Source organism: Podarcis vaucheri (assembly GCF_965113315.1).
Source record: "Podarcis vaucheri genome assembly, chromosome: 7".
Taxonomy (NCBI): domain Eukaryota; kingdom Metazoa; phylum Chordata; class Lepidosauria; order Squamata; family Lacertidae; genus Podarcis; species Podarcis vaucheri.
The window spans coordinates 14,234,355-14,262,306 of NC_138765.1; the positions used below are offsets into that span (position 1 = coordinate 14,234,355).

Here is a 27,952-nt window from a genome sequence, read left to right on the forward strand (position 1 = left end):
GGCCTATTTGAGGGACCAAAGAAACTTGAATAGAAATAGCCAAGAAACTTGATCAGAAATAGCCAAGGCTTCTCCGTTCCCATAAGAGAGTAAGAGAGTAGTGGGCCTTTAAAAAACTGAGCTGCTTCTTGCAGTTTGTTCCCCTTCCAACAGGAGGGAATCCAGTTGCCTTTCCAGCACTGTGGTTCCAAGATAGAATCTTCTAAAAACTGATGATTCTTTGTGAGTAAACCTGAACAACAAGTGGTTAAGATTGGTTTAGTTTAGAGCCACAGTGCTTGGTTTTATTTTGTATTCTTCTTTGACCTTTTGTATGTTTCCCTGTTACCTTAATTCCTAATAGGTTTCTTAAATTGACTGATGAAGTGTACATGTCTTCCAATTTCGGGGTTTTAGAATCCACACATGCATAGAACCTACTGTGAGTTTAGGATAAGAGATGTAGGTGACCAGCACACTCTTCTGAGTCCTTGGAGACTCAGAAAGAGTATGGGGTGCCACTACACTTTGAGACAAACCACAAAGATGCAGGGCAATCAGAGGAATGTTGTGGTACTGGCTCCAAACCTTTGAAAAAGTGATTGCTTTAGTGTACTCCAAGTTTTCTCCCAACTGGGACTGCAGGAGTAAGTGAGAGCATAGTGACAGCAACTACTGGAGAGTATCAATCAACCCTTTATTGCATTAGCATACAGCCATAGCAGGATAAGACAAAATGTTAGAGACAAGCAACCAAACAAAATTCAAAGTGATATTACTGGCATTATGACATTTAAATTACCCTAAGACAATAAAGTAAAGATTTAGTTGCCAGCGCCGGGAATCTAAAATGTGGATGTATAAAAAGCATATAATGACCCCAAAATAGGCTCGGCACATTAGGTTAAAAAGGTAATAAGAAGAATTAAAACAGGTCCAGGTCTAGGACACACTACCCAGTCAGAGTAGCCCTGAGTTTCAAAGCCTGCACTATAAAGATTGCCACCCCACGTGAAATTTGGGGATTTGCGTCCACAAGAAGCGATTTCAAACAGTCTTCCTTAGATGTGATGGTGGACGGGATCAAGAGGAGGAGCTTAGTTCTTATTAGGTCATAAATAGGGCAGTAGAAAAAGAAATCTATGAAGTCCTCTACTACATTCATTGTGCAAGGACATAGACGCTGAGTAATAGGGGTCTTAGAGTAAATCCCCTGCAAGAAGGCCGTGGGTATAGAATGGAAACGGGCCATAGTAAACGCTCTTCTCAAATTGGGCTCCGTCAGGGGTCTATCAAGTAGTTGGCAAGTGATCTTACCACTTTCACTTTAGGGAGCCACATGGAGAGGCGAGCTGTGGTGCCCGGTCCATGGCCTCGTCTCTTGTAAGAATCCAGGCCCGGATTTTATGTTGGTCCCAAGATGACAGTGTGTCAAGATCTGGGAGGGAGTAGTGTGCAGTAATAATCTCCATGGCCTTGGACCATTTGTTGCTATGAGAACAAGTTAAAAAGGCTTGCCTGGCTAGTAGGGAACCTGGGGCTTTGATTAATTTACAATAAAAACTAATAATTCTAATGTGGGCTCTCGCAACAATGGAGGGGAGGCCCAGTTCTGTTCTTAACTGTGCAGCAACCGAGGCCTTGGGGAGACCCAGTAGCTTTCGTGCAAAAGAGTTTTGTAGAATCTCAAGCCGTTGTAGTGTTTTTAAATTCCACCCCCAGATTTCAACCCCATACAGTAACATCGGGAGGACTTTGCTGATAAATGCTTTTCTGATTGGTGGAACCAACTGGCCGCCTTTTTCATAGAAGAATTTCTCCAAGGCTTTGATGGTTCTATGGGCAGCCAGGATGGTCATGTTTAGGTGAGCTGACCAGCTAAGCCCATGCTGAAAAGTGATACCCAGATACTTGAATGCTGAACAATATTCAATAGAGTGGCCCTCAAAATTCCAGAATGGCTTCCGAGTTTTCGTGCCAAAAGTAAGAATTTTGGTTTTGGCGAAATTGATTTTGAGGGAGTTGGTATCACAATATGTCATGAGCCCTCTGAGCAAGTTGTTTAAGCCCTGCTTGGTTAAGGACAGTATCACCATGTCGTCCGCATAGAGTAATATGGGGATCTTGAGCTGTTGTAAAGCGGGGGCAGATTGGTTTAGGGCCTTCATGGTTGTAACGATGTCATTGATGTAGAAATTAAATAGAAAATAGAAAAGGGGCCCCTTTATTCAGAGGGAAAGAATCAGAAAGTGCTCCCAGAGGACCAAATTTTACTCTGGCCGATATGTCATTATGAATTTCCATAAGAAGGTGGAGGAGTCTCTTATCTATGTTGGTGTGACTAAGCTTCTGCCATAGCCTATCTCTAGGGATGGAGTCAAAATAATAATAATAATAATAATAATAATAATAATAATAATAATAATAATAAATTTTATTTATATCCTGCCCTCCCCAGCCGAAGCCTCAGGGCGGCTAACAACAATCAAAATAATCCGACATTCTAAAAACATTCATTATAAAATTAATTAAATCAAATTAAAATCAAATTAATGGCAACCATCAAACAAAATTCTGTGCAGAATGCCGATTGCCAGAGGAGGGGGTCAGGCTGCGCCCTGACCAAAGGCCTGGTGGAACAGCTCTGTCTTGCAGGCCCTGCGGAAGGATGTCAGGTCCTGCAGAGCCCTAGTCTCTTGTGACAGAGCATTCCACCAGATTGGAGCCGCGGCCGAGAAGGCCCAGGCTCTAGTTGAGGCCAGCCTAACCTCTCTATGGCCTGGGATCTTCAAGATGTTTTTATTTGCAGACCGTAAATTTCTCTGTGGGACATACCAGGAGAGGCGGTCCCGTAGGTACGAGGGTCCTAGGCCGTATAGGGCTTTAAAGGTTAAAACCAGCACCTTAAACCTGATCCTGTACTCCACCGGGAGCCAGTGCAGCTGGTATAGCACCGGATGAATATGATCTCGCAGCGAAGACCCCATAAGGAGTCTCGCCGCGGCATTCTGCACCCGCTGGAGTTTCTGGGTCAGTCTCAAGGGCAGCCCCACGTAGAGCGAGTTACAATAATCCAGTCTGGAGGTGACCGTCGCGTGGATCACAGTGGCTAGGTCAGGGCGAGAGAGATAAGGAGCCAACTGCTTAGCTTGGCGGAGATGAAAAGCGGAGGACAGGTCCACAAAAGCCGCTTGTAGTTTGCAGTTGAACCTGTTTAGGTATTTATCAATCAGGGTAAATAGAACAAGACATTGGCCAGATGTACTATGACCTTTACGGAAGCCAGCCTGTTCCGGGTAGAATAGCTTTGTTTCTTCTGCCCACTCGATTAATTTCTCTAGCAAGAATCTAGAGTAAACCTTGTATGATATGTCCAGCAGGCTGATAGGTCGATAGTTACGCGGATCTTGTGGGTCCCCCTTTTTATGTATTGGGATGACTATGCTCTGTTTCCAGTTAGGTGGAATCTTGAGAGTAGCATTAATAGTGGTAAAGAGAGATGCTAAGATAGGGGCCCACCACGTCTGGTTCGATAAAAATACCTCAGGTGGTATCATATCCTCCCCGGGGATTTATCCCCTGATAGCATGCTGATTAGTTGTAAACATCTCTTTGGGGAAACTGGTTCCCAGGTGGGCAGGGCAGATGCTGGAAGAGTAGAGACTATGTTTACTTCGGGATCTGGGGCGGAATACAGCTGAGCAAAGTGAGAGTGCCAACTGGCTGCTGTGATGTTATTAACAAAGAATGAGTGGGGTCTTAAACCTGCATTAATTAAATTCCAGAATTTCTTGTCGTCACGGGTTTTAATGGCCACTGACAACGCCGTCCAGCGTTCTTTCGCAAAGAGCAATTTCTTATGTTGAAGCAGCTTCTTGTAGTATGAACGGAATTGGGCTAACTCCCTGATTTTGCTCTGGGTGCTGTCTGATTTCATATCAGACTGAAGAGATCTAAGCCAACTTCTGCACTGTTTGCATTCTTGGTCGAACCAAGTTTGATTCTTCCAGGTTAGAATCGCACGGGGAGGTTTCGTGAGTGAAGGAAGCAAGTAGGCTAGAATTTGCTGGAAAGTTGAGAAATGATTCACATTCATTGTTAACAGCTGAGCTTTCAAGGCTAGGATCTCAGGGGAATTTAGGAGGACTTTTATGTCTTGCTCCAGATAGGTATCCCACTTCTAATGTCCGGGGGCTAAGATCAGTGGGTCCTGGAGGTGGAGTGAGCTGGGAAGCCCCAGCTGTGTGTGGAGGAAGGAGATGGCGATTGGAAGGTGGTCACTTTCAGTTCTGTTGAACACATTGAAACAATATGCCTTATCATTAAATGCCGAGGAGGACCAGATGTAGTCTATCACGCTTGCCCCTCTCGATCCTAGAAAAGTATAGAATCCCCCGGACCAGTCTTTGGGTGTGCCATGCAAGCTGTGCAGCCCGCAGTTTATGGTAAACTCCAGTAGTATGAAGCCAGCCCTATTGATGGTCTTATCATGTGAATTCCACGTAGGAAGCCACTCCTCTTCTATGAATAATTGCGACTTATGGGTGAATGAGCTTATATCTGCTCCGATTCTGGCATTGAAGTCCCCCATTATAAGGATCTCTGACTTTGGAAATTCAGCCACAGATTTATCGAGGATAAATCTTAAATCCTCCCAAAGCTGATTTGAATGAGAAGGGGAGGAGGTAGATGGATTGTATAAGTTTACACAAATGAAGTCCCCAACCGGGCTGTTAGTGATGTGTAAAGTTTGAATGGAATTACTCTCTAACCAAAAGAGAGGAGAGATATTAAGTTGAAGCTCCTGCGAAACAAATGTTACCAGGCCACCACTAGGGCGCCCATACAAATGTGTTTTGGTTGCAGGAATCACAAAGGCGTCATAACCCAGTAGGGATGGGGGTGGGGGTGGTGACGATTCTAGGCACCAGGTCTCTTGTATACCCATAATCTGGAATTTCGCTAAAAACTCTTTCATATCCCTGCCATCCTGTTTGGACGTCCATCCCGCCACATTCCAGGATCGCACATTAAAGCAGTTTGAAGAGGGACTATGTCCTAGTCAGTTACTCTGGTTGCTGGTGGGAGAGGCATTGCCAAGGGTCTGAGACGGCGTGATATTGCTGAAGGTATCGAAGGGGTGGTAATTTGATTGATGTGGCCAGCAGGGTCATCAATAAGACCTGAGCTGTCTCTTTGCGCAGTGGCTTCCTTACCGTTTATGTATTGGCTAGAAGAGGTTGCGGGAAAATAAGGTTCTACCAAAAGAGGTTGACTGGCAAGGGACGAGGATGTACAGTCATCTGACTGGGCCGCACTGATTGAAGACTCCAGGTCAGGCATAGAAGAATAGGACATTGACAGATTTCCAAGATGCGGGGTGTTTGGCGCATTGCTCTTTAAGACGAGGGCGAGGTAGTTGATTGCAGATCTATTAGTAGAGGTGAAGGGGGACTGCGTTGCGACGGTGTATGAGGAGCTTCCGCCAGGCAGACTGCCATATCATCCGTTATTGGAGTCCCAGTATTTGGCAGGGATTTCTGGGGTGTTAGCCCCTTCATGACTGCGTTCCTTTGATTTAGTAGGTTACTATGACCAGATTTTGAGGAAATTTTTTCTTGAAGTACATGTGTAAGTTGCTGCTTGAGTATATCAAGCCTGTTTATAACTTCCTGCTGTTCTACTAATGGCAACTCGCCATAGGATGAGATAAGGTCCCTCTCCTCTGAAGCAGCCAGATGGCTTTGGACATGCTTCTCTGTTGCTGGAGTAGATAAACCAAGAAGGTTGGGCTGAGAGGGAGGGTGAGGTTCCCGGGTGGACAGCTTGAGTTTCAAGACTATGTCCCGCCAGTCTGGTGAGCGGATACCTTTTTGTATGATGTTACGGAAAAGAGGTTTAATCCTGGTGTCATGAAAGACTCTCGTTGGGAAGATGCCCCAGGTGGCCAAAAATGCTTTACGCCTAACCAGTATGGAAGGAATTTTTGGTGACTGGAAGGAGAGCAGTACTTTTTGGAACCGATGGTGGTAGTTCAAAAGTTTCACTGAACTAAGATCTATTAGCGGAGGCCAAATCTGAAGGAGAGTAAGGATCTACTGGCTGTGCTGCAGGGCTGTTGTGTTGCTGTTGGCCAAAACAAAACGTATTAGAGCCTTTCTTGGGAACCCCTCCACTGCCACACATACCACGACAACACACCTTGTTATTTGCTTGCATACAACATAGTGTTGTAACACACCTCTGTATTTTCTTTGTGTGCAGTTTTGTTGTTTTGAGTCACATTCCATAACATTTAGAGAATGCCAAGAATGCCATAACTGGGAGTGTGATAGCACTAATCTATGCAAATAGTAATGCATTTAATTCAAGCCTCACATATGTTCTTCATTGAAGTGAAAGAGGGTTTATACATTACATTGTTTCGGTGATATAATACCTGCTCACATGAAGACAGGAAGCGGAAGCTACCTCCTGCAGACTCAAACCCTTGGTCCATCTTTATATTGTCTAAACCAATTGGCATAAGGTGTCTACTGTCTATTGGTAATTTCCCCCATCCATATCTGGAGATGTTAGTCATTGAATCTTGGACCTTATGCATCCAATGCAAATGATCTACTATTGAGTTAGGGCCCTTCCTCTGTAACTTGATAGAGTGTGTAATATCTCAGCTATGGACTTTAGAAAGGGCAGCCAATTACTGTTAACATTCTCTCTGTGAATATTCTCTGGCCTTTGCCTCACACCTCCCTCAACTGATTTTCCCAACTGCCCTGTATGTTAATTCCTCACTGACAGTTAACTACCAACTGATAAGAAACATGAGCCTATCGGGGTCTGCTGTTTCCTTGACTAACCAGAATTAAATGACCTGAACCCAGCCCTTTGAAGCAAGATTCAAAGTCATCTTCTCACTATCTGCAAAGCAGCTGCTGCCAAGTAGGCAGTGATGTAGCATGGGAGGGGCATTGCCCTGGGCACATTTTTTCAAGTGGGTGCCACCATGTACTGCCACTATAGCTCCCTCATTGAAGGAACCCACAACTGGGCTGGCCTTTGGGGCTGGAGTGTGGGTGTCAGCAGCAACCGGTCGATTCCTGGATCAGGCGTGACTTGGGAGCAGAAGCGTTGGAGAGGTGGTGATACTGCAGCCGAGGGAGTAACGAAGTCCATCTGCCACTATGCCTTGCATGGCTGTTGGAGCTCATTTCTCGCTCAGTACGCGGGGCTACTGGGGTGCTGTGTTGGGCTCCATCTTCTGCGTCCCTCTCCCAGTCTGCCCTGCCCTCCGGTGCTCACAGATACACACGCTGGGCACCATGGGCTCATTCAATGCCGCGGCAAGTAGGTCTGCAATATTATAATACCATACTTCCTCAAACCCTGACAGGCACACTCTGACATTTCACAGAAATCTCTCTCTTTAAAAAAAAGCCAACATGAACAGACATATATACATTTCCTCTTAGAAGGTTACATGCATCAACCACTGGATCCTCCTGGAAAAGCTATCTGAGCTGTGGGTGGTAGTGCTTTGTAATCATTCTGGTTGTCTTCTGTGGGTGATTTTCAACTCTATAGAGACTTGTACCTGAGTGACAGGCCATAATGATAAACAGGAATGTAAAGTTGCTGGAGCATCATGAGTTAAGTGAATTAACCAACCTGATAAAGTTTGCAAATTGAGGCAAAGAGGCAGTAGGTATGTTGAGTTTGGGAGCTCTGCAGTCCCCAATTCCCACCCCCGAAGGCATTGGCTTGTTGCAGCAGTTATCAACTGATGTGCTAAATGCTGTGTGATTTTTAATTGTACTTTTCTTATTGCCTTTAATTCTTTCATTGTATTTTATTTTCTCCTACAAACTTGGCCTGTGAAGTGAACATTCACCACCTCAATACTAGCCTTCTCTTTTTCCAGGGTTGCCAGTTTTTCTTACCATCTTATTTATTTATTAAATTTCTATACCACCCTTCATCCGAGGATCACAGGGCAGTTTACAATATAAAAACACAAAAATGCATAGCATAGTAATATATTCTTCTTCTGGCTCTTAAAAATATAGTATATGGCATATTCTTGAGTGGGCCTCTGAAACAACTAACTGATTATTAGGTAGAGATGGATGGTAGATTAGCCTGTTTTGAGCCCTTAGCAAGAATAAGTCTGCCTTGACCCATTTATGTGCAATTTTTTAAGGAAATATCCTAGAATATTTACACGGATTTGGAGAAGAAAATATGTTGTACTCATTGGTTGATTACTAATGAAATGACTTGAATCACTAGCTTGCAAATCCAGTGCTTGACATATTTTATTTTCTTCAGTCACCCATTTGACAAAAAAGAATAATTAAAAAAATCATCTAGATTTCAGTAAGGAGAGATGTGATTTGAATTTTTGCAGATGTAGTCTTTCCAATTCTTGCTCACAGATGGGTCTTCAGTAGATTCCAATTTTGAATTTGGATGTGCTACAAATTGTCCCTCAACGAATTACAGCTTCTCTACATTAGAAGATAACTTAAATAATAGGATCTACTGCTGCCAAACTCGCTTCTGCAACAAAATACGGGTTGACTGTAAGTAGCTGCATTCTTTTAGATTTATATATCTCTATGTATCCCTGAGCATGAATAGCATTGAGGTTTCCCATTTCCCCATTGGTTGCTGATAGACAAATGATACTGTTCCAGTGCAATAGCCATCTTCTTAGTTTACATGGGAGATGATTAGAATCAGCATCACCATCTGTGTCTCAAAGGGGAAGCAAGTGTCCTGCCTGAAGCACTTATTGACAAAGAGCTTCAAATGACCCCTGGGTGATTCTTCATTCATTGGGCGATTGGGGAGCGATAGAGAGATGAATAACCACTAAAACATCTGGGTGTCATTTGCAGACCAGCGCGCAGCACTCCCGATCTCCCTAGAGACAAGCCAGTTGGCCTGAGCTGGCCTGCCATCCAAGAGTCGCGGACCATTGGGGTTCCTGCCAAACCCCTATTTAAACCAGCCAATCTGTGGTGTCACTAAGGGCTGGGCCAAGTGAGCAGACCGCGAGTGAGAAAATTTCATTCTGGTCTGCTCTGGGGTTTTATAAGTGGGGCGGAGCCAGCGTGGGACACACAGTTGGTTCTGGAGCTTCACCCACCCAATCCTCTCTTAGATCTCTTCCTTCTGTGGCAGTTTAACCATTTTCCTTCCAGGTTTGTGGGTGTTGCTACCGTCTTATGATGGCTGCTGTTGATGAGCCAGGAAGGAATTGTCCCTGCTCCGCAGGTTTCACCTTCCCCGTAGGAATTGTCACAACACTGGCAGTTTTAGGCCTTGGACAGAAACCTTTAGTCGTCATTTTAGGGGTGGGGAAACTGAAGTGGTGACTCACCCCTCCTTGCGATGGCATTTTCTGGGTTCAGGACTTGTGTGAAGGGGATCACTGGCCATACAATGGTAGGTTGTCGGTGAACTTCCCAAAATTGTGTGGAGAAGTGGGGGCTGGCTATGTAAAGATGCATTTTACAATGCCCCCTCTGATCCAATTAACTCTGCTGTGCCTCAGTTCCCTGGCTGGGGGGCTGAGAGGGATACATGCCCAATGCCTAAGGCAAAGTTTCCTACATGTGAAACTGTGGATAAAGTTGTGGCCATTTTAATCATAATAAATGTTGACGTCTATGATTCATTGCTCTGGGCCTGTCTCCTAGGGGAGAGGGGGGGTCTCCGCCTGGACACACAATACATTTCTTCCTTGCTCCCTACTAGCCCAACTAGAGTCTGGAAAGGGAGACTGTGACCTGGGAAGTAACGAAATTGTTGTCAAGAATATATGTGTGACTAATGGGTGGCAATTTGTATTATTGTTTTATACGGTTCAGTAAGTGAACCATTTCTTTCTTTCTTTCTTTGGTTTTTGAAGTACATTTTTGTTGTGTGGAAGGAGTGACAGGCGATAGGGGATGGTGACTTGAGTAAGAGATGCTGGAGTGACTGGGCAGATTGTGTGCATTTGTGAAACAGAATGTGATCTGTGATACTGACTGAGTAGCAGGTATTTTATTATTTGTGTAAATGTAGGGCATAAATTCAGTGTAATGTGTAGTGAGTTGGGAGATGTCTCGGCAAAAGGGTCTCTGAAGAGAGGGAAAGGATCCCTGAATCTAAATATATCTTATTTTTATTTCTTTTGAGATTTGATTGCTTTATTGCATTGCATTGTAGTTATGTGTAAAATTGCTTTTTATTTTATTGTAGTTTCACAGTTTCATACACACACACACATTTTTAATTGGCAAACAACTTTGAGACTGTATTGTGGTATATAAAACATATATAAATGTATTGAATACAAATAACAACAACAACAACAACAAGCTGTATTTACTATTTTAAAAATGTATATATCTATATCTATCTATCTATCTATATCTATCTATCTATCTATCTATCTATCTATCTATCTATCTATCTATCTATCTATCTATATCCTTCAGCAATAGGTGACACCATAGTTTACAACATATTAACAAAGTAAACAACATATTGTAGGGCTGCCAAAAGTCTGGGTTTTCCTGGCCATATCCATGTTTTTGTGGGAGGGTTGGGGCGGGAGATGTCCCAATGTCCTCTCAAGAAATGTTGGAACATATGCCTACTAGGGCTGAGCCTGGCTCACAAATTGGTGGCCTACCACCTGAAGCCTGTCTGGCTTCTCTCTCCCCATTCCAAAACACACCATCCAGAGCAGGTGAAGTCCTGCAATCTGACTGCTGGCATCTCAGTCTAGGTATTCAAGGTAATAACCAGATCTGCATTGTCTGCATGATTAATGCAACCCTCTGGCAGGATTATAGAACTGAGGCCTAGGATTTTTTATGGAGATATATGGGCTGAATCCATGTATTTATTGTATGGATTGCTTTTGGCAGGGCCAGGATATGGTTTCAATGGGCTAAGGTGTCCGTTCTATGATGCTTCTGACCCAGAAGATTGTCCGAAGTTGAGAAATCTCAGATGTCGTGGTGCTGAGACTCGATGCTTTGAGTTTGTCCTTGTTCACAGTAAGTATCACTGCCAACAAATGTGCGGGAGATTAGAAACACAGTTTGCCAGAGTGGGTTGGTTGCTCTCTTATTCTGTTTGCAGCTTCATGCCAGAAAAAAGATTTCATGTTTTGTGGGAAAGGGCAGGTTTCTCTCCCCTGAACATATTACAGTATTATTCAGTATATAGTTGAGCCTATGAAGTGATGATCCAGAATGCAATATTGAGCCTCTCTCTCTCCCCATCCCAGAATGTGGATTAAGCCTCTCTTGCATAATAACAAAAAAATACACATGTGACCATGCCTCTTTCTCTTTACCAGATGACAGTTCGGTTCCTGATAAGGTTTATAACGGCTGTGCCACCCCAACGTTTTGTGAGTTGGCTAGGACATCACCGTATTATGACTACCTTTCAGGCACTATAACAGAAGCACGATGCGGTGATACTCTGCCTCACTGAAAGCAGCTCAACAATGAAGGGTAGTTAGGAGAGAAGAATGTCTCCATCATTTTGGATCCCACCACTTGCAGCATTGGTAGAGGTGGAGATTGCCTCTCTGATGGTGGCTTTGCAGAGTTTCTGGAATTCACAGGACTCCTGTGTCTTTTATCTGGCATTTGGTGGAGGCTAAATGGGATGCAGGGCATAGAAAAATGTGGGGAGCTATGTCTCATGATATGGTTTATAGGTTAATTTTTCCTTCCTTCATAATCAAAATAAACTGGTGTGGCAAATAAAATTGTGTTGTGTTTCTTCATTTATCAAATTAACAATATTTGGCAGTGGTGGCAGTGAAGGACAGAGTCTTTAGAAGGAACAAATGGATAATTGTTAGTTAATAAAATTACTAATAACTAATTGGATTAAGTTTATGGAACCCAGGCCAATTTGCCAGATTTCCCTGAGAATCAGCAGCATGAAATTCAATGAAAGGAGAGAAGGTTGTCTGTCCACAGTTTCCTCTGCGATACAATAATAAAATGAATAATGACTTAACTTGTAGATTTCCTCACTTCCTCCATTAAATGCATTTGTATCTGGGGGCAGGGAGAGTGCCATTGTGATAGCGTCCCTCTTCCTCCTCCATCATCATCACCTTCTTATTTAGATGTGTTAGATGCTTGGTACCCGATAGTCTCCAAGTTGTTGCTGTTGCTAAAATTTGTATACCACCCTATACCCGGAGGTTCAGGGTGGTTCACAGAATAAAATCAGAATATAAAACCAGAAAATACGCAATCAAAACAAAAACAACCCACTAACTCCCCCAACACATTTTAAAAGGGCACAGGATGCCAATCAAACAAAGGCTTGGTTAAAGAGCAACATTTTTACCTGGTGCCTAAAGGCATATAATGAAGACCGCAAGCAAACCTCCCTTGCAAGCATTCCACAAGTGGAGAATTACTGCAGAAAAGGACCTTTTTTGTATTGCCAGGCTCCAGACCTCTTGAGGATGAGACACATGAAGAAGGGCCTTAGAAGATGATATCAGGATCTGGGTGGGTTCATATGGAAAGAGGCGATCCTTGGGGTATTGCTGTCCTGAGCTGTTTAAGGCTTTAGAGGTCAAAACCATCACTTTGAATTGAGACCAGAAACTAATTGGTAGCCAGTGCAGTCAGGCCAGGATCAGTGTTGCGGTAATGATGCACCCCTACACTACCTTGTTCGTTACCCAGGTGAGGAACAACCACCTTTTGAATAAACCACAGAACCAAGGAAGCAATTCTGAAGCCCAGCATCTATATTTAAGGATCCAGCATTTATTATAGCTATTGCAACAGGACAGAGCTCACTCAACTCAATGTGAGAAGGTCTGCCCCAAGGAACTTCAGAACAAAAGCTTATATAGTAGTTCAAACACAGCAAACAAAGAGTTACAAAACATCTTCATGTACATCAGGGAAGGTTACTTGTCTGGAGAAAAAACACATTTATGGCTCCATATTGGTATCACCTTGGAGTGACCCCAATGTGTCCAGACCATTTGACCATTTTAGGCCTTGGATGTCTGGTGTTACCTTGGCATCCTTGCCTCCAGTGAGGGAAGAACACCATAAAATCCTCTTCCTGGGTCTCAGATAGCTTCAGAGATTAATGATTTATATTCTTGTGCTAAAACATCCTGCCATTTGTACCATTTTCAGGGTTAGATAAGGAGACATGGAATGCAGCGTAGGAGGGAGAGACTCACAAATGCAGAACACATGAAAATCAAGCCTAATACATTCTAAAAAGTTAAATGCAATTGAAGTGAAACATTGAAACACTATTAAAATAATAAGAATATACACCTGGGGTCTCTAATATTTATATCAGTATAATGAGCTCAAACCATCTTGCTAAGGTGAGCAACTTGACTGCTGAATTCTGCACTAGCTGAAGTTTCTGAACTGTCTTCAGAGGCAGCCCCACATATAACGCATTGCAGCAATCTAACCTTGAGGTTACAAGAGCGTAGACGACAGTAGTAAGGCTATCCTTGTCCAGATAGGGGTGTAGCTGGGCCACCACCCAATGCTGATGGAAAGCACTCCATGCCGCTGAGGCCAGCTGAGCTTCAAGTGACAGCAAAGGAACCAGGAAGCTGCTCCTTCAAAGGAAGTGTAACCCCATCAAGAGCAGGCAATCTCCCATATGTATATTATATCCCAAATCTTTGGCCCAATCAATCATAACCGATTTTACCTCTTCATCCTTTGTACACCATTCTAGTAATATCTTATACATTCATGCCAAAACTTTAAAGTCATTGTTCAATATTTCTCTTTAAAATTTTGATTCTTTATCAGCAAAACCCCTTTGAGTCAAATCTTTTTTAAACATTTCATTAATTTGAAAATAATGCAGCCAATCATTAACATATTCCTTAACTCCTTCAAATGGTCTCATTTTCCATTTACCTTCTATTTTCATTATTAACTTCTCATATGTCACCCATCCCCCCTTCATATTAATTTTCTTCACACTCATCGCCTCCAACGGCGATAACCAATACGGAGTTTTGGGTTCCAACAAATTTTTATATCTTTCCCACACTTCAATCAAAGACCTTCTTATGATGTGATTTTCAAAACCTTTATGTACACGCTTCTTGTCATACCACAAATATTCCTTCCACCCAAATCTATTATCAAAACCTTCCAAATCTAACAAATCAGTATTTTCTAATTTCATCCATTCCTTCAACCAACAGAGGCAAGTTGCTTCATAATACAATTTCAAGTCTGGCAGGGCGAAGCCTCCTCTTTCTTTCGCATCTGTCAATAACTTATACTTTATTCTCGGCTTCTTACCCTGCCAGATATACCTTGAAATTTCTCTTTGCCAATTTTTAAAAATTGCTGCCCCTTTGATTACTGGAATTGTTTGAAACAAGAATAACATTTTCGGTAGCACATTCATTTTTATTGTTGCAATTCTTCCCCAAAAGGACAGTTTCATTCTTCCCCACACCTCCAGGTCCCTTTTAATCTTATTCCATGTTGGAATGTAATTATTCTGAAACAAATCAATACTTCTGGGGGTTAACCATACTCCTAAATATTTAACTTTCTTAACCACTTCTATCTCTGTTTGTTGCTGCAATTTATTAATTGTGTCCTGATCCATGTTTTTAGTAATTACTTTAGTTTTTTTCTTATTCAAATTAAATCCTGCCAATTGGCCAAACTGATCTACTTCTTTCAAGACTTCTGTTACAGTATTCATGGGATTTTCCAAAGTTAATACTAAGTCATCCGCAAAGGCCTTAACTTTATATTCTTTACCGCCCACTGTTACCCCTTTTATCTGATCATTACTTCTTATTGCCCTTAAAAAGACTTCAAGGACCGTGATAAATAGCAGTGGTGAAAGGGGACATCCTTGTCTTGTACCTTTAGTTATTTTTATGTTTTCCGTTGTCACGTTATTAACTATTAATTTTGCTCTTTGATCCATATATATTGCCTTAATACTATTTAAAAACATCTGTCCCATACCCATCATTTCAAAGTTTTTAAATATAAATTCCCAAGAAATATTATCAAAGGCCTTCTCCGCATCCACAAATATTAACATAGCTTGTTTATCATTCCTGGCAGTTAAATATTCCATAATTTTAATTATATTTCTAATATTATCTTTCATTTGCCTGCCTGGGAGAAAACCCGCTTGATCTTTATGTATCAGCTCCTTCAATACCTTTTTCATCCTATTTGCTAATATGCCTGCAAACAGTTTGTAATCATTATTCAAAAGCAAGATCGGCCTAAAGTTTTTAACTTGAGATAAGTCAGAGTCTTGTTTGGGTGTCAAAGTGATATACGCTTCTTTCCAAGTTTCTGGTATTTCTCTATTTGTTAATATACTATTCATCACTTATTTCAAAGGTACAAGTAGGATGTCCTTCATTTCTTTATAAAATCTTGCACTAAATCCATCCGGTCCTGGTGTCTTTCCACTTTTTAATTCTTTAATTGCATTTCTTATTTCTTCTATTTCTATCATCTCATTTAATTTACTTCTTTCTTTCATTGGAATCTTCTGCGTCCCTTTCTCTTTTAAATATTCTTCTTTTTTTAGCATTTCCTTTTTCTTTCCTTTTATATAGTTTTCTATAAAAGTCCACAAATCCTTTTCTTATTCCTTTCGGATCTTCGATTGGGAAAAATTATGGAAAGAAGGTTTAAGATTTACTGCATGTACAACTATAAAAGGAAATGTGATGAAAATGATGTATTGATGGTATGTAACACCGGTGAAATTAGCAAGGATGTATAAGACAAATAACAAATGTTGGAAATGTGAAGAAAAGGAAGGTACATTTTATCATATGTGGTGGGAATGTAAGAAGGTTAAAAGCTTTTGGGAAATAATATATAATGAATTGAAGAAAATGTTGAAATATACATTTGTTAAGAAACCAGAAGCATTTTTACGAGGCATTACAGGTAACAAGATAAACAAGAAAGAAAAGAAGATATTTTTATATGCAGTGGCAGCAGCAAGAATACTGATGGCCCAGAAATGGAAACAAGAGGAGCTACCTACGATAGAAGAATGGAGAATGAAAATGACGGACTATGCAGAACTTGTTAGAATGACAGGAAGGATCCGAAATCGACGAGATCAGAGATTTACAGGGAAAAATTTATTGAGTATATGCAAAAATTAAGTGATAATCAGATAACGTTTGTAAGTTTTAATGAAGCTCTGTGAGGAAAAATGTTAGAACAACTACCAAAAAATAGGGTTTAATATATAATAATAAGTTAGAAATGTGGAAGAAGTAAAATTATGAAGGATTTTCAGACAAGTTGAGGGAAGTCAAAAAAGAGAAATGGGATGTAATTAAGATGTATGGATTGTATAATTTTGTATTGGAAAATGAATAAAAAACATTATAAAAAAGAGCAGGCAATCTCCTACCCTTCCGGTCTAGGCCGCAGTAACTCATTCCTACCTAGATTCTTACTTTGCTTCAGTTCTTTTGGCTCTGATTCAGTCCATTATTGAGGCAAGACACCAGTCCAGCACTTCCACTGCCTCAACTGAAGAAGCAAAGGAGAATAGAATTGAGTGTCACCAGCATATTGTTGACATGCTCCAAATTTCCAGATAATCCCACCTAGTGGTTTCAGGTTGATATTGAAAAGCATAAGGGATAGGATTAAGCACTGCAGAACCCCACGTTGAAGGCTCCATGGGTCTGAAAAACACTCCCCAAGCAACACCCTCTGGAAATGACCATCCAAGTTGGACTGGAACAACCGCAAAACATTGCCACCCACCCCTAGTTTGGACAGCCGGCAGGAGAATTAACAGGGACATGTTTCCCTTGTTTCCAGAGGTCATCATACAAGGCAACCAAAGCAGTTTCTGTGCCAAAACCAGGCATAAATCCTGATTGAAATGTACAGTGGTACCTCAGGTTACATACGCTTCAGGTTACAGACTCCGTCAACCCAGAAATAGTGCTTCAGGTTAAGAACTTTGCTTCAGGATGAGAACAGAAATTGGGCTCTGGCAGCACGGCAGCAGCGGGAGGCCCCATTAGCTAAAGTGGTGCTTCAGGTTAAGAACAGTTTCAGGTTCAGTACGGACCTCCGGAACGAATTAAGCACTTAATCTGAGGTACCACTGTATCTAGAAAAACAGTTTCTTCCAAAAGTGCCTGGATCTGGAGCAAGTGATTTGCATTTCACAACCATTACTATAAAAAGAGTATACCATGAAAAGCAAAACAACTCCCATAAAAGCACCAATAGCAAAATTGTCATCTGCAGCAAAAGGTCTGGGCAAAAGATAAGTCTTTCCTGTTGCTGGAAAAAAATGTTAATGGAGGTGCTTGACAGACCTTGCCTGGGAAAGCATCTCCTCTCATTTCTTCCTTCCTTTGCCTTTCCCTCTTTTCTTTTGTTGTTTTGCTTCCTTCCTTCCTTCCTTCCTTCCTTCCTTCCTTCCTTCCTTCCTTCCTTCCATTTCATTTGTTCTAGGTATCATTTTATTGTATTCTGAAAACTTTATTAAAAATTCCGGGGGGAAATAATGTAAGTGGACCTCGCTGGAGAGAGCATCCCACAGACAGGGAACCACAGTTGTGCCACGGAGAAGCTTCCCATAGACATCTGTTTGGGCACTGTGAGAAGATAATACTGGAGTAGGTGGGTCTAACAGGGCTCTTCATATGATTTTATGAACTAAAAGCAGTCCCAATGGATTGGACAAAAGTCTTTTTGTGAGTTGGCTAGGACATCACTGTATAATGACTACCTTTCAGGCACGATAAAGCATGATGCCTTCTGGAAAGTGGCTCAACACTGAAGGGGAGATGGGAGAGAAGAATGTCTTCATCATTTTGGATCCCACCATTTGCAGCATCGGTGGAGGTGGAAGTTGCCTCTCTGATGGTGGCTTTGCAGAGTTTCTGGAATTCAGAGGACTCCTGTGTCTTTTATCTGGCATTTGGTGGAGGCTAAATGGGATGCAGGGCATAGAGAAATGTGGGGCTTGGGAGCTATGTCTCATGATATGGTTTATGGGGTAATTTTTCCTTCCTTCATAATAAACATAATAAACTGGTATGGCAAATAAAACTGTGTTGTGTTTCTGAATTTATCAAATTTACAATATTTGGCAGTGGTGGCGGTGAAGAACAGAGTCTTTAGAAGGAACAAATGGATAATTATTAGTTAATAAAATTACTAATAACTAATTGCATTATGTTTCTGGAAGCCCAGGCCAATTTTCCAGAATCAGCAGCATAAAATTCAATGAAAGGGGATAGAGGTATCTGTTCACAGTTTCCTTTGCGAAACAGTAATGAAATGAACAATGACTCAATTTGTAGATTTCCTCACTTCCTCCTCATGAGGAGGATAATGGTATAATGTTGTTGTCTAATTGACTCTTGAAGCTTAGATACTTCTCTTTGTTTCTTTTAAAAATGAGAATCTAACATTGGGACTTCCAGATGCTGGGAATCATGATGGAGGGGGCAGGGAGAGTGCCATTCTGATAGTTCCCCTCCTCCATCACCCATTTGGCCAAAAAATAAGTTAGTAAACATCATCTAGATTTCAGAAAGGAGAGAACTGATGAGAATTTTTGCAGATGTAGTTATTTATTTCTTCTCTATCACAGATGGGTCTAAAATACATGGCAAGGATGACATGGGATATGCTACAAAGTGTCCCTCAACAAATTACAGTTTCACTACATCACAAGATTTCTTGTGATAGTGATTGTGATTGTGATAGTGATAGTGTCCCTCCTCCATCACCACCATCTTCTTCTTCATCACCATCATCTTCTTATTTAGACATGTTATTTGCTTGGTACCTGAAGATCTCTAAGTAATTGTTGTTAAAATTTATTTACCACCCTATATCCAGAGGTCTCAGGGCGGTTCACAGAATATAAAACCACAAAATATACAAACCAAACAAAAACAACCCAATAACTCCCCCAAAACATTTTGAAAGGGCATAGGATGCCAATCAAACAAAGGCTTGGTTAAAGAGGAACAATTTTGCCTGGCACCTAAAGATGTATAATGAAGACTGCAGGCAAGCATTCTACAAATGGAGAACTACTACAGAAAAGGCCCGTTTTTGTGTTTCCAGCCTCTGGACCTCTTGAGGATGAGACACGTGAAGAAGGGCCTCAGAAGATGATCTCAAGATCTGGGTGGGTTTATATGGAAAGAGGTGGTCCTTGAGATATTGCGGTCCTGAGCTGTTTAAGGCTTTATAGGTCAAAACCACAACTTTGAATTAGGCCTGGAAACTAATTGGTAGCCATTGCATTCAGACTAGGATTGGTGTTGTGGTAAGAATTCACCTCTACACCACCTTGTTCATTACCCAGGTGAGGAACAACCAATTTTTAAATAGACCACAGAACCAAGGGAACTATTTTCAAGTCTAGTATCCAGATTTAAGGACCCAGCATTTATTATAGCTATTGCAACAGGACAGAGCTCACTCAACTCAAGGTGCCAGTTGGAGAAGGTCTGCCCCGAGGCACCTCAGAACAAAAGCTTAGATAGTAGTTCTCAAACAGCCATCAAAGAGTCATAAAACATCTTCACATACATCAGGAAAGGTTAGAGGTCTGGAGAAATAACACATTTATGGCTCCATACTGGTATCTTCACCCCTCCAATCAACTTGGAGTGGCCCCACTGTTCCCAGACCTTTTGACCATTTTAGGTTTTGGATGTCCAGCATTACCCTGGCAACCTAGCATTCAGTGAGGGAAGAGCATCATAAAATCCTCTTCCTGGGTCTCAGAAAACTTCTAGGGTCGCTGATACATAGTCTTGTGCTAAAACATGCTGCCATTTGTACCACTTTCAGGGTTAGATAAGGAGACATGGAATGCAATGTAGGAGGGAGAGACTCAGAAATGCAGAACACACAAAAATCAAGCCTAATACATTCTTTTTTCATGTATTTTTTATTAAAGATTTCTTGGTTTACGAAAGTATGTACAATGTCTCTTTTTTCAAGTTACATTTTCTACAGATCAGTTTCATTAGTTGAGTTATTAGTGTTACATTAGGAAGAAAAGGGGGGAAGAGGTTGTTGGGATTTTTATATCTCACCAGCAGCTACATTGTTGACATCATGTGATGTCTCTGAGCGTGAGACAGGAAGTCTCTGCTAGTTCTCTTGTAACCGGAGAGTTACTTTCGCTTCTGAGTTGAAGTGTGAGTCGAGTCATAGACTCTTGTGTTTGCTGCTCAGGAGAGCAGTCGTGCTTGTAAGAGCTGCGTGTATAGTCTTAATAAAGTATTGAGTAGACTACGGACTGTCTCTTTCTTCTGTGATGGGATGCCAGAAGATTAGTGTGCTCCTCTCAGGATGGAGGGGTCGCTTATTACCGGTCTCTCTGGACTGAAGACAGCTTTCTAGCAAGCTGTCATTCAGCTTCCATCTAAAAGTGGTATTTGGTTGGCCTTTCATAATAGTAAATATTAGATTATGATCTAATAAAGTTCTCAGTTGCATTTCAGTGTTCTTAGAACAGATACTGTGGACTATGATACCCATAATATGTCTATTCTTCCGAGGCTCTTTCCTGGAGGAAGCTGGACCAAGAGGAGGCAGGTGATACGAGTGTCTTAATCATTCTAGAAAGCTGAAGAGTCAGGAAGAGCAGTGGGCCAAACAGGGAAGCATGAAGAGGCTTAGTTGGAGGAAAGTATAGGCCACGACAAGGAGCACTTTGCCAGCACCCAGGGACAACGGGTTCAGCACAGTGAACTGCTAGAATTCTAATTGCACTATACCAGAATTTGAAGCACAGTGCTGAAAGCAAATTAAATCTCCCAAGAACTCCAAGGACACGTCCCTCCTAATCTGTGCCAGCCTCAGTTTCACCACCATGGGGAAATGAGTCCCCACAGGTTACGCAAGAATTCAAAGCTGAGCACAAAAATTGGATTAGGTTTCTGGAACCTCAAGCAATTTTGCCAGATTTCACTATCAGTGGTATGAAACTTATGGTGAGGGGGCGACAGGTGTTCCAGCAACGGATTTCAACCATGTGCCTTAAAATCCTAGGAGTCCTAGGAAAACATGCAGTCCATAATCATCATGCCTTTGTCTCTGACACAGGTAAAAGGTAAGAGGGAAAGGACCCCTGGATGGTTAAGTTTAGTCAAAGGTGACTATGGGGTGCAGCGCTCATTTCGCTTCAGGACAAGGAAGCTGGCATTTGTCTGCAGACAGCTTTCCCCTTCTGACACAATGGGACACTGTGACAGACATCAAAATTGCTTTATCTCTCTGTCTTCTCCCACCTTGCTGCTTTAACATCTGGCTTGCATCACCGCAAAACTCTGCTCTCACCTCTGGCTTTGTTTCTTGAAGGAGGGCCCCCCACACACTTTCTGTTTTGCACAAACAACAATTAAATATTGATAGAATTAAACAATATATAAAACAATCAGAAGTGGGGAGAGTGGTGTTGCTGTCAAGTCCTGCTTTGAGGCTTTGCACAGGCATCTGTTTGGCCATTGTGAGAGCAGGGCCGGGTTAAGCGGGTTCATTTCAACTCTACCAGTTGAGGTTCATGGGAAATCTAACATCAGCCAATATTTCCTCAAAATGCTGCTCAGCCAATTTACCTTCTGAATAAGAGTGGATTCATAGTGCACTTGTTGAAGAAATGTGGTTTCATACTTTGGTCTAAAATTACCAAACTGCTCTTTTGGCTGAAAAAGGGAAGCCAAAAGCCAGAGAAGATTGGAGGACTATGACCACCAAGGGTGGAGGACATTTGGCTTGGGGGCCAAAAGCAGACCCTGCAAGCCTCTCCAAAGAGCCCAGGGGATGGGATTGCAGGTGGTACATCATAGCTGTGCTTGGGGTCAAACAGGAAACTGGGAGCCAAAGGAGTGGAGCCAGAAATTTACCTGGACATCGGAAAATGTTTGCATATATTGTGTGAAGATTAGAATTTACATTTTTGTGTAATACTACATAAAATACCATGGCACTTCTTCTTCCGTCTGCTTCCTCTTCTGCCAATATGCTCCTGCCTACTTCTCCCAGCCAATCCAGAGAGGCAGCAATGAAGTCCCGCTGAAAGATACTATTCCTTTCTGTGAGGAATAGAACTCAAGCCTATGATAATGGGCAAATATGGCTGGAAAATACAGCAGCTCACAAGCGAAAATACAGAAACAGTGCTTCAGCTTGCGGTTGTCAAACACTCAAGTGATGTGCAAATGATGCCGCTGAATGCATGCCTGAAGCACTAGCCTCTCTTGGAACAATTCAAGCTGTGTACCACCGGTTCAGTTCCAGACCAAAATGCAGCGAATTTACTACAAAACCATATTGGTTGTTCTCTTCATGTTATGTCTGAAACAAAATGGTTGACTGTGTAAAGCCTTCTGCATCTCACTTGACTGTCACCTGACTGGTGACTTACCATCAGCTGTGGTGAGGACTGAAAGGCCTGCCCCTCACAAGGCCTTCACCATCTGGCCTACAGGGCAGGGCCCAGGCCCTTGCACTCCAGCTATAAAAACTCCTGCTGCAATGAGGACTGGACCTTTGACTGTGGTGAGGAATGCAGGGTCTGTTCCCTTTGTAAGGCCATTGCCAGCTGACCTATGAGGTGGGACCAGACTCATGTGAATGAACTCTTTGGGCAGGGCTTGGCGGCGGCGGCCGGGGGAGGGGTTCTGCTATTGTTTCCCTGCTACAAGTTTCTAATTTGTTTAAAACATTCTCAAGCAGCTTTTAATTTGTGGGGTTTAAAAATTCAGCTGTTTTGTTTTGCAGGATACATTCTGTAAAAGGATTGTATATTACAAAATTGAACGTGCCAAGTTGGCTGACTCTAGAGACTTTCCTCATACACTGTGGGGAAATTGGGGTGGAGAAGGACTGGAAGGTCATTTGGTGATATTACATCCAAAGGAGATTGATTGTTGTTTCTTAATTGAAGAGTTGTTTCTTAATTGAAGAGGCAGTTGGCAGAAGATCATGTCATTCTAAAAAAAAGCACATTTTATTAATTTCAGCACTGAAATTTGTGTTCCAAGAAAACACTCTATGCAATTTCTAATTTCATCATTTCCCGCCCCTCACTGGACCAGTTCTTCCCACCTCTACTCCCAGGCCTCCCCGTTTTGGCCTATAAATTCCCCCACATCAGCCTCTTCCTCCACAAGTCACCTGCTGGCTTGTTCTGAGCCTTTCTAAGCTTTTGATCTCTTCAGCGCTATGAAGGCTTTCCTCTGTATCTGCCTTCTCCTGGCCCTGTTTCTCCCAGGTGAGTCAGAAGCTGAAATCCTGGATTCTTCTTTTCACTACCTGGGAGGGGATGTGGGGTGGACTAAGCTAGGGAGACTGAGATAGGATCATTGAAGGGGGAAAAATATGCTGAAAAGATTGGATAAGACCAAGAGCATCTGGGAATCAAAATAGAAAGGAATCTCTGGTAGCAGGGGCGAAACTAGGCTTCATTTCACCCAGGTCAAACACCCAGTTTGGCACACACACCCCACATGCATTTGCACACACATGCACACAGAGGCTGAGAGCCGCAATGGAGCCTCTGGAGGCTTCACCAAGGGCAAAGAACTTGGCTAGTCTTCCCTCCCAGCAATGGCACTGCCTGTTAGTGCTTCCTGTGCTGATGTGGTTGCTCTGTTTGGGCTTGTTACACTTCTCATGAGACTGGGCCACCTGCCCATTACTTCCAGCACAAGTGAGCAATTCATGGCTTATGGACCTCATGTCAGCTGCAATCGGTTGTCTATGTCACATACCTGCGGATTGACCCTTTGTCCTGTTTCGGTAACTGTGTTTCCCTTAGTTGGCCAAGCAGGTGTTTGGCAGGGCAGATGAGCACACATTTGATTGTGATGAAGGTGGATGGGTAAGGCTTTCCTGGTGCACCTTTCTCCCCATTGCCCTCATGCTCTGCTTATGCTCTGGGCTGGTGGTAGCACACTTCCTAGCACCAATAATGTGGGCTGTGTGCAGCCGTGTGTGATGGGACTTTTGAAATTGCACTGTACAACTTAATGCCCATTTGACTGGTGCAGGAAAGAAGGGGAAACCACACAGTCAATTATCTGGGCAACAGGGAGAGGTAAGGTGGAATGTGCTGCAATGGGGGAAGGAGATGCCATTGCTTTGGTGTGGGGATGGATGAATCACCATAAAGCTATTTCTCTGTCTGTCACAGTGAGTGGGTATGTTTGGGTGTGAGAAATGGGGGGAAGGTGTGTATATGTATACATGCATCTTCCAACCCAACACTGCTTGTGGATCCTGAAAACCAATAAGATTGCTGTATGATAAAGGGTCATTTGACCCTTTAATGAGTTCCTTTTTCCCTCCTCTAAAAGCTGAACAAGACACTTTAAATAAGAAATAACTTTTACTTTGTGTAAATAAGAAATAACTTTTACTTTGTGTGCTTGCACGTACAGATTAATATGCACAATGTAGGAAAATGTTGTTAATACATCTTATATAGATGATTTGTTTCTAACATAAATACTGTTAGAGATAAACTGAGGCTGATAGCAGTACAGTGGTGCCTTGCAAGACGAAAAGAATCCGTTCTCTTCGTCTAGCGGTTTTTTCGTCTTGCGAAGCAAGCCCATTGACAGATTAGCGGATTAACGCTATTAGTGGTTTATCAGCTTATCGGATCAGCTGATAAGCGGCTTAGCGGCTTAGAAAAAGGGGGGAGGGGAAAAAATACCACAGGAACCCGCAAGACATTTTTGCCTTGCGAAGCAAGCCCATGGGAGATTTGTTTTGTGAAGCACCTCCAAAACGGAAAACCCTTTCGTCTAGTGGGTTTTCCGTCTTGCGAGGCATTCGTCTTGCAGGGCACACTGTACACCACTTCTGCTGCTCTCATACAGAAGATGGTTAATAAGGGCCACTGCTGTACCACCTGACATAACTGTCTCAAACGTATGACATTACAGAGTTCTACAGACCTTTTGAGCATTAGTTAGCGTTTTGGTTGCTTTCATCCCACATGACCCACTATTGCAAGTGGATCCTGAGTTGATGAAAGCTGCTCCTATTTTGTTTGTTGGATTATATCCAGCAAAAGTTTAGCTCATGGTCATATTTCTAACCGTGAATGTAGATGCCGTTTCTCATGGAATGAGCAACTTTGTGGTGCCACTGAATGTTTCTTCATCTCTCCTCACAGAAGTGGCAAATCTATTATGTGCCGAAGATTACCATGATATATGCAACATTGACGATGGCTTTTGCTTTCAACATCATCTTGATGGCTTTTTAAGTGAGTATGTCTTTTCTGTTTAATTAAAATTGGGTGTGTAGGTCCACCATTTGGTCCCTGAAGTATCTAGGGGTGACCTTTCATGCATTCAGGTGAATCATTAAGTGCTGGACAACCAAAGAACAGGAGATGAATTGAGGTGAGTGTACACATGAACTAGGCCTGTGATTCGCCCCAGAAGACCCTGTAGAGTCTGTTGACATATAATGGGCTTGCTTTCTTCAAGGGATTTGGGTACATCTGGAAGATTTCTCTTTCTGGGGCCCAAGAAATTCTGCCAGGAAACGTGCTGTGAAGAAAGAGCCTGAGCTGCACATCAATTCTGAGTCAAGCCTCTTCTTAGCAAAGAGGATACTTAAAGGGCCTATTTGAGGGACCAGAGAAACTTGATCAGAAATAGCTAAGGCTTCTCCGTTCCCATAAGAGAGGAGTGGCTCTTTAAAAAACTGAGCTGCTTCTTGCAGTTTGTTCCCCTTCCAACAGGAGGGGATCCAGTTGCCTTTCCAGCACTGTGGTTCCAAGATGGAATCTTCTAAAAATTGATGATTCTTTGTGAGTAAACCTGAACAACAAGTGATGTGCTTTGGTTAAGATTGGTTTAGTTTAGAGCCACAGTGCTTGGGTTAATTTTGTATTCTGCCTTGACTTTCTGCATGTTTCCCTTTTACCTTAATTCCTAGTAGGTTTCTTAAATTGACTGCTGAAGTGTACATGTCTTTCAATTTCGGGGTTTTAGAATCCACACATGACTAGAACCTACTGTGAGTTTAGGATAAGAGATGTAGGTGACCAGCACACTCTTCTGAGTCCTGGGAGACTCAGAAAGAGTATGGGATGCCACTGCCCTTTGAGACAAACCACAAAGATGCAGGGGAATCAGAGGAGTGTTGTGGTGCTGGCTTCAAACCTTTGAAAAAGTGATTGCTTTAGTGTACTCCAAGTTTTCTCCCAACTGGGACTGCAAGAGTAAGTGAGAGTGTGGTGACAGCAACTACTGGAGATTAAGGATCTACTGGCTGTGCTGCAGTGCTGTTGTGTTGCTGTTGGCCAACACAAAACGTATTAGAGCCTTTCTTGGGAAGAAGAAGAAGAAGAAGAAGAAGAAGAGTTTGGATTTGATATCCCGCCTTTCACTCCCCTTCAGGAGTCTCAAAGCGGCTAACATTCTCCTTTCCCTTCCTCCCCCACAACAAACACTCTGTGAGGTGAGTGGGGCTGAGAGACTTCACAGAAGTGTGACTGGCCCAAGGTCACCCAGCAGCTGCATGTGGAGGAGCGGAGACACGAACCCGGTTCCCCAGATTACGAGACTACCGCTCTTAACCACTACACCACCTCCACTGCTACACATACCAACCCCTCCACTGCTACACATACCACGACAACACACCTTGTTATTTGCTTGCATACAACATAGTGCTGTAACACACCTCTGTATTTTCTTTGTGCATGTGTGCAAGAGTTTTGTTGTTTAGAGTCACATTCCATAACATTTAGAGAGTGCCAAGAAAGTGACATAACTGGGAGTGTGATAGCACTAATCTATGCAAATAGTAATTGCATTGTTTCGGTGATATAATACCTGCTCACACGAAGACAGGAAGCGGAAGCTACCTCCTGCAGACTCAAACCCTTGGTCCATCTTTATATTGTCTAAACCAATTGGCATGAGGTGTCTACTGTCTATTGGTAATTTCCCCCATCCATACCTGGAGATGTTAGTCATTGAATCTGGGACCTTAGGCATCCAATGCAAATGATCTACTAGTGAGTTAGGGCCCTTCCTCTGTAACTTAATAGAGTGCGTAATTTGTCAGCTATGGACTTTAGACAGGGCAGCCGATTACTGTTAACATGCTTTCTGTGAATATTCTCTGGCCTTTGCCTCACGCCTCCCTCCTCAACTGATATTCCCAACTGCCATGTATGATAATTCCTCACTGACAGTTAAATACCAATTGATAAGAAACATAAGCCTATCGGGGTCTGCTGTTTCCTTGACCAACCAGAATTAAATGACCTGAACCCAGCCCTTTGAAGCAAGATTCAAAGTCATCTTCTCTCTGTCTCCAAAGCAGCTGCTGCCAAGTAGGCAGTGATGTAGCGTGGGGGGGGGGGACATTGCCATGGGCACATTTTTTCAAGTGGGTGCCACCATGTACTGCCACTATAGCTCCCGCATTGAGGGAACCCACCACCGGGCTCACCTTTGGGGCTGGAGTGTGGGTGGCAGCAGCAGCCGGTCCATTCCTTGGGAGCAGAAGCGTTGGAGAGGTGTTGATATTGCAGCCGAGGGAGGAACGAACTCCATCTGCCACTGTGCCTTGCATGGCTGTTGGAGGTCATTTCTCCCTCTGTATGTGGGGCTACTGGGGTGCTGTGGTGGGCTCCTTCATCTTCCGCATCCCTCTCCCAGTCTGCCCTGCCCTCCGGTGCTCACAGATACACACGCTGGGCACCATGGGCTCATGCAATGCCGCGGCAAGTAGGTCTGCAATATTATAATACCATACTTCCTCAAACCCTGACAGGCACACTCTGACATTTCACACAAATCTCTCTCTTTTAAAAAAAGCCAACATGAACAGAACATTTCCTCTTAGAAGGTTACATGCATCAACCACTAGATCCTCCTGGAAAAGCTATC

At 42.7% G+C, this 27,952-nt stretch overlaps 1 protein-coding gene across 16 annotated transcripts in view; it reads left to right on the forward strand.

Annotated features, from left to right (window-relative positions):
* The first annotated feature begins 201 nt into the window (after positions 1-201).
* Positions 202-27,952, forward strand: part of LOC309537745 (phospholipase A2 inhibitor gamma subunit B-like) — a 64,960-nt gene continuing 37,209 nt past the window's right edge. For 2 of the 16 annotated variants that reach the window (XR_014221988.1, XR_014221989.1), the window contains exon 1: positions 27,255-27,393. Coding sequence is in view for 1 of the 16 variants with exons in the window: in XM_082232740.1 (XP_082088866.1) it covers positions 27,634-27,790 (157 nt within the window). In the remaining 15 variants the exon portion in view is untranslated. The other 14 variants (XR_014221990.1, XM_082232740.1, XR_014221976.1 and 11 more) reach the window with 13 other exon arrangements.